General features: G+C 43.0%; 1 protein-coding gene across 1 annotated transcript; it reads left to right on the forward strand.

The window, feature by feature from the left end:
* The first annotated feature begins 4333 nt into the window (after positions 1-4333).
* znf518a (zinc finger protein 518A) lies at positions 4334-10521 on the forward strand. Its single transcript, XM_080036532.1, has 3 exons — positions 4334-4381; positions 5322-7517; positions 8565-10521. Exons 2-3 carry the CDS (start codon positions 5336-5338, stop codon positions 9194-9196), a joined length of 2814 nt encoding a protein of 937 aa, XP_079892658.1. The 5' UTR covers positions 4334-4381; positions 5322-5335; the 3' UTR covers positions 9197-10521.
* Positions 10522-10615: the final 94 nt, after the last annotated feature.

Genomic DNA, 10615 nt, shown 5'->3' on the forward strand with positions numbered 1-10615 from the left:
TTAACAGCGCTTCGGAAAACCTCTGAAAAGCAAAGGTCACATAGTGGTAGGCTAGTCCAGCTGGAGATGCTCTGCACGATGGAAACTGCACATGGCAAAACAAACACACATGGGGGAAAAAAAACTGACGCGCAGTCAGTGTCAGTGATAAAACTCGCCAAAGTGCCACGACAGTCGCGTAAAGTTAGCGGACAAGGATCAGTCGCCCGTCGTTCATTGTATTTCTTTATTTTTTAACTTAGAAATTAGGCTAACTCATTGATTCAACAGTGTAAACTCACCCAATGAGCACATGTAGTGGATGTTTCACTGAGGCAAGCTTCCCTTTAAACTAGCAGGCATACGCTTGCTGCTCACACTCATTGTTGTAGCCGGTGTGAGGCTCGTTTGCTCAGGACGAGTTCAGCATAACGCCACTGATGCCTTCACGCTCTCCCGGAAACTGTAGACTTAAAGTTGAGCTACAGAAATTAAGCCGAAAAGTGGCTTTTTTTTATTATACTATGGTAAAAAACGCAAATAAGATGATAAAACAGACGTACCTGCAGTATGCGGCAGGCCCATCTGTTGCCCACATTTAACAGTAATTTGGTGTTGTAGGCCATAAGCATATATTGTTGAAATTAGCTATATTTTTTGCAAAATGTCATTTCTAACCATCATTATGTAAATCCTAATTTCTAGGCCTACTGTCCTCTAGAGATGAAACTTTGATAGTGAAATTCAAATTTCCGATGAGCACTTGAAAGCCACACTCTATAGCCATGACCGGTGCACACAGGATGAAGCCAATTACAAGTGTAGCTGTCAACATCCAATCACTGACCTTGTGCTGCCCAATACCCAATAAAGGTGAATTATACCATTATAATGTGTAAGGTTCCACTTTTCCAGAGATCAAATATATACCCATGTCTCTCTCTAATATACTCTGTTTTGTTTGTACGTATGTATTTTCTTAACTTTTACATTCATCTCTTCAAAATGCTTTAGGTATACTCCCCTGTGGCAGCCACAGCATATAACAGAATGGGTATGATGAAGAATGGGTATGTCATTCTGTAAGCCTAAATCATTACACAAAATGATATTCTCAAAAAGATTATTATAAACTTGGAATGGACATGTAAGAGTTAACCCTTTCATCCTCATTAATCTTTGATGACGTTGACACTTTAAGATAATGAAGCCATATGGAAATACAATCTATGTCAATGTGCTTAACATATATTCTCTTTAATTTGATTTCAAGTGATATAATATAGAATATGATATTCATATTAAATGACAGTCATTCACCTTTAAGATGGAAATGAAAGTGCTTTGATAAAAGTTAATCGTAAATAAGGCCACTCTAATGAACAGCACCACCTACTTAGGTTATCCTGAAAATATCCTGAATCTACAAATATCCTATTGTTTTTTAACTGATAATTTACTGCATTGTTAAACCAGTCTGTCACTAAACCCTGACTGTCCGGTTACACTGCTGTGAAAGCAATGTATGTGCTTAAGTGTGTGCTATGTGAAATATGTGAAATTACACATTTTGGCACATTTACTAAATCCAGTCATGGTTTCTGCCAAGTCTGTTCACCTTAACTGCATTAGATGAACAATAGAATAATTGTGTTGTTTGTTTCTAAGTGTTTCCTAACAGAAAAGAAGCCATGCACATTACATTTCATGCTGATAAAATAAGTAATTGAGATATATTGTGTAGTGCAAATCAAAATGGGTCAGTTCGCCCCAGCAGCACAGCAACGCGAGTCAATGTGACCCCAAATAGGTCAAAGCAACATCAATGTCATACTCAGGCTTCGCTGTCTTTCAGGAGCAAAGGACCTAATCTAATGCACCATCCCCGGTTACCTGGCTGTTTGCCCCAATTTGGCAATGAGGCAACATTGATTGATTCTGGAAGGTAAAACCATGTGTCGAATCTTAAGTAGATTTCCAAGGAAGTGAATTGATGGACCAAGGATATCTGGAAATGTATTTTCAGGAAATCTCTCTTGTAATCGCAAATCTCACCCTGCAAAGAACTGGCAGATATAATTTTTTGAATTTGTTACTTTTCAAACATCTACTAAAATCCAGGAACCTTATCTGTGATACTGTACTGTATTGTCATGCTTACATTACATTTCAGTAGTTATACTGTGCTGGAAGTAACCACACATGCTTTCTGATTCTTTATATGGTCTATAGGGAGCAGAAGGGCACATTCAATAAAGATTAACTGACAAAGAAGTCACAGCGGTTCCACATTGAGCTTCAATTCTATGATAGTTCAATAAAAAGAGTGACCCATAGCTTGTGGCTTCATGCAGGGGAGTCTTAAGAGGATTGGTAATGCTTATAGCTTCTCTGTGTGGTTTAGGTGGTGGGTTGCCTTGTAGTAAATTGAGGTGCAACATGCTTCACAGAGGAAACAATTGGCATCCTGAGTGGAGGGAGCTGGTGGCCATCCTTTCTGTGCTTCTCTTCCTCCCCCAGAGTCATGCAGTGCTTTGGTGTAGGTCCGGCTGACAGCCACTGGCCTGCTGGAGAACCACACACCCACTGCTCTTCTTCTCAAGGCACACATAAATAAAGAGTAAATGGCTGTAGGCACTCTTTAATTTAATGATATTACACTGGATCCGTACTGGCCGTGTGCATCCTCCTCTTTTACATCCGTAATATTCCGTGTGGGGGTGTTGTTGAGTTTCTAAATCTGAACCATTGATATTTATTTTTCTGTACATCCGAAGTTCCTTTGAAACACAAATGTTCATCTTGCCCTTTTGAGTGCACTGTTCCAAGTAGCTGCATGGCAGCACAAAGGTCACTCTGCCTATGGAGACTCATTCACATAAGATTTAATGACACACCTAGAGTAGTCACGTCGGAACAATGGAGTTTTTTTTATGTAGAGTCATTTCTGGTAAAGTTCACAATTAAATTCCAAAAGATACATGTACAGGCTACCTGCAGGGTCATGCACACTGTGTGAAGTAACAATTTTCAGTTGGTCCAAAACATAAAACTCAGTAGGACATCATGAAGCCACATATTAAAATGACTTGCTGCAAGTCTGTAAAACAATAGTAAAGTCTGTTTAAAGATCACTAAAAGGTCACCGGTGTGACTTCATCTACAGCCTATCCCCTCTGTGCGACAAAGCACCTCACAGCTGTACTGAACACAGGCCCAGTGGGCTATTTTTATGGCTGTTATTGAACTACGGGGAGTAGCCCTTCATTGTGCGTTAATGTGATTTGTGAAGTGCCGGGCAGACCCGAATGGCGATGGGCTTCTGGCAGATGTAACCTTTAGTCTAATTCCATAGGTGCATGTTTGGCAGATAATGGGCATTACGTGACCTTAACTTCACCTGCCCAGAATAACTACACAACTACTGAACGAGCAAGAGTGGACTTACCTCAACCTGAAAAGGATGAATCATAATGCTTCTTTGAACTAATTGTAGTGAACAAAAACTCTATCTGTTTTTTTCTCTGAACATTTGTTTATAAGTAACCTGTTTGATTGTAGCTTACAATTCTTGTTTGTTAAACAATATAGGCATAAGAACAGCACACTGATAAGATATTATTGAAATTTGAAAATTCATAAATGTTTTTCTTTTCACTATTCTCCCTGTCAATGCATTGTTCTGTAGGCTGCACATTCACAATGCAGTTCATTCCAATTACACAGAATCCTTTGAACAGCAGTCTCCTACAGTGTGAAAAGGTTGATAAATGTGTTATTTCCAAAGACAGCATTTAAAGTAAGTTTTTCCCCCCTCAAAATGTGCAGGCAGCAGCAGTATTTTGTCTAATTGGAATGTCATAGTCCACCTGTGTGGGCTGTGAAATTCATAGGCTATTATAGCCTACAATTTACAGATACATTGTATGACTTTTGTAGCCTAATCTACAATGACACGAAGAACTATCCTACGCGTAGCCTATTTAAGAAGCCTATCACCCTGCACACGCAACATCTAGGCTACAGCCCGGGGACGATGGTTGCAGTTCACTTAAACTGGGGACGAATGAATTTGACAGACGTAGGCCTATAGCTTGGCGAATACATCCTTTATTGGGGGAACGGGGCTTATGCTTGACTGACATTTTTTGTTGTTGATGTTACCGTATGCCGACAGAGGAGAGTCACCACCATGTAAATTAAACACCACATTAACGGACCAAAAGCAATGTTTGCTTTTAAAACAGCTTTGTGTTTAGGCCTTGGACAGTACAGTTCTCTGTCTGTCTGTCGGAGGCACTGGGCTAAAGGCTAAAGCAGCTCAGAGGGCTGGCTGTAATCCCCGTATGAAACCATCATGGCTGCCACTCGCTGAGCTGTCAAGCTCTCCACAAAAGAAAAGGTAAAAACCGATACAACTACACACACAACTACAGTTTTACTCTTAGTCTGCACCATCCGGTGGCTTTAACCGCGGTAATAACTCGACGTCAGGTTAGGGAAACTCGTCGGGCGTAACTTTGTTGCCACGCTTTTTATTCTTCAAGTTATTTCGTCTTTGTAAGCTCCTGACGCGTCACGTAAATTCAAATCACTCGAACGCTATTTTCTAGAAAACCTTTACAACAGTTATCTTCAACCGACGCCTCATAACAGCGCGTCCTTCTCTACGCGAGAAGACAAAAGGCTTTCATGGCGCCGCTGTGGGATAGTTTTATCGTAACTTCACTATTCCCTAGGCGGTCGTTGCTCGTCACAAAGGCAGGCTCATCAGTTTGTTGTGGTCAAGTCAAACTGCACAATGGCCGCACGATTCAGCGATTAATCTGCTCGTAAGAAACGCTGCCTCGAGCTGATAGAGTGATTTTACTCGTGCATTCGTCGGTTTTGGGAGTTTTTAATTGCCTCCCACACTGTAGAAAATTGGACATGAAGTTCAGAACTATCGTGTGAGCAGGTGAGTTTCAGTGCAGTTTCCTGCACCTGGGGCTCTATAAGAATGTAAGTGTGTTTAAAACCTGATTTAATTAATATCCATGCATGCAGAGGCATTCTGAGCCATATCCTGCAACAGGTGGACTGGACATTGTGAATAACAGGCAAAGAAGGACTGTCAATGCAACTTCTTGTTATGGGTTTGCTGTGAAATTATGAAATGGCAGTCTCAACACACAGAACGAGCTGGTTTTTTTTCAGCATTTCATAGCCAAACAAACAAAGGGAGCCTACAAAGGCCTACTGTAGTACATTCAAATCAAGTAGGCTATTCATGTTTTTTTGCATAAGCTTTGAATATGTATTATTGTTATTGTTGATTTCTTTGGTTTTGTGTGCACTTCCAGGAGCCTTTAAGACCATGGATTCAGCGGGATTGAGAGCAGCCACCTCCACAGGGGATAATAAACGGCGTGTCAAAAAGAAGAATAGAGATCGGCACAAACGGCCCCACCTCAGGAAGACTGCCGTTCAGCCCCCCACTATGCAAAGTGAAGATAAGCGCCGTGGACCAAAGAAGATAGTAGAGGGGTGGAAGAAAAGCACGGTGTGGCCTTCATCAAAGAAGCCCCCCCGGGGAGCACAGCAGGGTCGGAACAGGGCAATAGACAGTGGGAATACACTCAGGTTCACATGCTCCCAATGTGGGGACGACTCGGAATACGTTCCCAAAGACTTAGTGCGCCACTTTGAGGACAAGCACAAAGGGAGCCCGCCGGTCTTTTCCTGTCACGTGTGTGCTTTCAGTGCACACGAGTTCTCCTACCTTCAGGTTCACCTATTGAGCCACAATGACACTTTTTCTAGTTGCGGCGTCTGTAACGACAACGTGCAGCGCACATGGCCGGAATTCAGCACGCACCTGACCATGCATCACTGCAAAAATGGCAAATTTTCTTGTGAAACGTGTCACCAGTTCTCCACAAGCGACGTCCGAGGATTTCTAGAGCACGTGCATGGACATAACTTGGGCCCGACTGGAGCTAACGAGGACCGATCCCTGCGCACGAGAGACAAGAACAAGTCTGGGCCTAAAACCCCCAATCTAACGTTGCGCTGTCAGCACTGTGGCTACGAGGCATCTCAGAAATGGTTGATTGCTAAGCACATTAAAGCTGCCCACGTTCGCAAGAAGAAGAAGGAGGTTGATTCCATAGCAGTGAAACCAAATGACCCAGTCCCCAAAATTAAGCCTAGATTAACAAGAAGTGCAGTTAGGGAAATGTGCTGGCTGACACAGGACTGCCTCTCTCTGCCAGGCAGAGAATTCCTGGATAAATACTGCCATCTGTCAGATCCACAGACTACGCTGGAGGAGACTCAGAAGTTTCTCATGAAATCTGTCGCCGGGGAAACGGGCGACCAGAAGTGGACCAAGGCTCTTAAAAGCGTTTTGTCAAACGTCCCCCAAGACATTCATCTCCACCCCAAGTCGGAGAACGGAGTCATGTCCAACTCGTCGGATCTGACTGTCCTCACGGTCAAGAACAAGATAACTGTCGCTCAGAACGGCGCCACGTACGCTAAAAGGTTGAAAATGATGACGTCATCGGATACTGTTTCCCCTGAAAGTGCCGCTGACCATGCTTGTTGTGTAGTCGACCAAAAGGGATGTCAGTCAAATTTAAATGATCCTACATCATGTCCACAGACTGAAACCAAACTAGATAATGAGGTCCCATTGCCGGCCCAGGAGGAGCCGTCTCAGCACGCTCAAATGCAGGAAAACCGAGAGAATCGGGAAGTAAAGGCCGATCTGGAAACCAAGGAAGATTGTAAAAGACACGAGGAGCCTCTGCACGACGAAGGGGCTGATATCCCTAGTGAGCTGAATTTGACAAACAAGAGCGACGAGCAGACATCTGTTCAAAGGGTTGCACCGAAAACTAAGAGACGAAAAAGACGACGAAAAACCAAGGCAGCATCTAAAAAAGTGGTTAAAACATCAGGAGTGGCCTTGAAGCTAGTGTTGAAGAAGAATCCAGTGAAGGAGAAGCAGTGGGTGTCACAAAGCTCTCTGTCTCCCACAGGAGGAGACTGTCATGGGCTGCCACCACCAACCTCTCAAAGAACAGTGGAGGATCAGACGGAGCAGATTCTCCAGAAAGTGCAGCTAGAAGACGTACACCAGTCGAAACCGACCAAAGTTTCAGAGAGCGATGTGCAACACGCCTCTGAAGCCATCGCTACGATTCCACAGTCAATGCCAGGGGAAGAGCCAACGGGGACTGAACACGTAGAGGGGAACCAAGCGCCTATCCAGCTAGGAGGCTCGCCGTCGACGCATCGAGAAATTGGAGCCGACGCACAGAAACCAGAGCAGTTGTTGGAAGCGGAAGTTGGCGAGGGCGATTGGGCCGGTAGGACAGGCCAGTCAGATGTGAGGGACGCAGAGGTGGCTCAAGCAGAGGTGTCCGCTCAGAACCTGCTCACACCAGGCTGCAGCATGGACAGCCATGTGTCGGACGATACCATGAGCTCTGCTGCTGATGATGGGGCGACTCCTCACACCAAGTCTACCCCACCTGTTATTACACCACATGGTAAGACGGTAAATTATAGTTTCTACGTAGACATGATGGTTAAGGGTTTAACAGTGTCAGTGGCATTTTCATGAACTAAATTTGAATGTGTTTTATTCAATCATTCAACCATTCAACTGGAGAGATCATTGAGGGGTGACCTCATTTACAATGACACCAGTAAAAAAAAAGCAAAGTGAAAACAACAAAGTAAAGGCCCACAACAAGCTGACAAAAAAATTCCAAATCCATTGAAACATGGAATAGGAGATAAGAACATTACATTTTAAAATGTTAAATAACATTCAGATTACTAAAAAACCTTAGGACATAAGGATATCATTTATAAAACAATTAGATAATAAAGATAAGTTTAAGATAACATGTCTGAATTGATTAAAGGGTATGAATGTATTGATTTTAATTTGATGCTGTAATTGTTTGCAGCAGTCAGGGGCATTGAAGCTAAATCAGTCTTTTCCCTGTTCACACCAAACTTGTTCAGACAGGACTTAAAGGTCACATATTATGCTAAATGCACTTTTTAAATGTGTTCTAACATATCCATGGGTCCACGGTGTGCCTAGAGACTGCCAAAATATAAAAAAAAAATAACAATCTCTCCTGTTCTCACTCTCCCCCTTTCTGAAACCCCCACCCCTCCCCCCCAATATACTCCAGTCAGAATTTTCCCCTTTTCTGACCTCACAAACTGGAAAGCCAGAAGCTTCCACTGTGCAGCCCACACCCCTATTGGTCCACGGCCCTGACAGACAGAGGGCGAGGCGTATCTGGCTTTGCTTCCGGACAGGGGGCGGGGGCAGCTCAAAGATTGTATATTTACGAGTGGAGCTGCAGCTCTTTTTAAAAAATAGGCCATTGTGAGATTAGCTGAACATCAGCATAGTACAATAAATCACCTGAAAGTTTTTTTCAGCAAACAATTAAAGAAAAACGTATTAGGGACCACTAAGACCATATAATATGGTGTATAATAGAACCGAAAAGTGTATAATATGGGAGCTTTAAAATTACTTATTTATTTTCTCCTTTTTTTTTGTCTCGCAGGTCAAATAAACTCTGAAGATTCAAGCCTTGAGGGGAGGAGAGAGAGAGACTCCCCGTACCCAGATCTCCTTAGCGACGCCAACTTGCCCACAGAGGAAGCTCCCATCCAACAGGAGCCCTCACCGGCCCCTGGGCATCAGTGGCAGCCGGTCCCAAAAACCCTGGAGAGGACCCTGAAGCTGGTGCCCATAAACCCCTCTCAGCCGGTGAAGCGTCCGGCATTAGACCAGCCCGTGGTGGTGCTAAATCACCCGGACGCAGACATCCCCGAGGTGGGCCGGATCATGGAGGTGGTCAACAGGTACAAAGGAGACGCCAAGAGGGTGGTGCTGTCCAGGAGAACTGCAGACGCTCTCTCCTCCACCAAAGTTGAGACTCCGAATCAGCCCGATTCCATGATGGGGAAACGCGGTCAAAGCTCCGTACAGGAGAGGTTCATGTTGAAATTGAAACTTCGTAGGTTGACCAGGAAAAAGTACGAAGTGGTCGGCGTGGATTCTCAGGGCAGGGACGCCCAGACGACGTTCCGCTGCTGGTATTGCGGCCGGGTGTTCACCAGCCAGGAGACATGGATGCTCCATCGGCAGAGGCACCTGGCCGAGTGGAACAGACCAAACTGTGAAAACTCTTAAAATGTCAAACACACTGGATTTAAAAGAAGAAAAAAAAAACTGTCTGGAAAAACAGGACATTGCAATACGACAAAAGAAAAAAAACAGTGACTGCTAGTCTATTCTCAGTTTTTTTAAAGTCTTAATTACGATTGGATGGTTTTTGAGGAGTTTTAAAATGATCACCCCTCCTGGAAGGGTTCACAATCTCAGGGTAATTTAAAACATTTACCTGTCAGGCCCTCCCAGTTTGTGCAGCTCCACGCAAACTCATTGTAGAGTGAGTGATCATTTGTGAAAGGATGTGGAGTTGATAATTCAGTTCTTTCTATTGTTTTTTTTATTTTGTCCACGCAATAGCTTTATTTAAGGTGATTTAAGTACACTGTCGTATGGAAAACTTTTTTTAGAACACTGTAATATGTATATTTCCCATACCATCTATCTGAGTTTTACGAATCAGTTTATGTACGGGTAGGCTATACAGTGGTAGCTATCATATTTATGTTTGTGGAGTGGGACGCCGAGACCCACACGTTACTCAGATATACCAAAACTGTTTAAGTAGAAAAAAAAGAAGACAATAAGCTGTTTTATTCTACATTTATTTATGACTCTCACAGGTTCAGCCTTTATATGCTTTTTCTCTTCTTGCTTTCTGGGGCCATTGGAAGAATCTTATGTGTTTGTGAAACAAATTTATGTATAAACACCAAATCATGTCCAAATATAGAGTTACCTGTAAGAGGTGTATATATTCCTGCATTCATTCAGTGGAAGCAGATATCCTGAAAGACACAAACGTAAACCTTTTGTTGGTGAAATACAAGCAAAATAATGTATCTTTTTAAATCTGATTTGATCATGTTTTTTTCCCCCCTAAGGAGTTTTTACTCTCTTTTGACTTGAAATGATAATCTTATCTTTTAATTGCACTATGAAAGGAGGGTTTCTATTTCCCCATTACCTCACCTTATTAGGCCTAAGCCTTCGACAATCTCAGCCAGTGTCCTACTGTGACTTAACATTTCCTTATGCAGCCGTTGTCCCTCAGTATTCTCAGCTAGCAAACACTGGCTTCGGTGTAAGTGTTTGTGTGTGCGTGCGCGTGTGCACGTTTGTGTAAGTCGAGGACCATTGGATGCACCTGTGCTATATACTGATACAGCGCATGTATACCTGTTTCTGCGGTGCACACTTCCGTTGTCAGTAGCTTACTCCATGTACATACCTTTTCCAATTTAGATAAAAGATTTATAATTGTGTATATAGTCCACAGATAGAGAGGTACTGTAAAATATTACCTGAGAATTTTCACCAAGTGCCTACTAGGAATATTCGTTAATGCAACAAATGTGCATGAGTCTGATATAGCATTACTTGTTGACTGGAAAAATAAATAAATGAACCAGTTTGTCAGTTCCTGGTGGCATTTTGTGA

Source organism: Ammodytes marinus (assembly GCF_949987685.1).
Source record: "Ammodytes marinus genome assembly, chromosome: 11".
NCBI lineage: Eukaryota > Metazoa > Chordata > Actinopteri > Uranoscopiformes > Ammodytidae > Ammodytes > Ammodytes marinus.

Coding starts and splice junctions, on each gene's coding strand:
- znf518a (XM_080036532.1), top strand. CDS start 5,336: ATGGATTCAGCGGGATTGAGAGCAGCCACCTCCACAGGGGATAATAAA. Junction 7,518..8,564: donor ACCTGTTATTACACCACATG/GTAAGACGGTAA, acceptor TTTGTCTCGCAG/GTCAAATAAACTCTGAAGAT.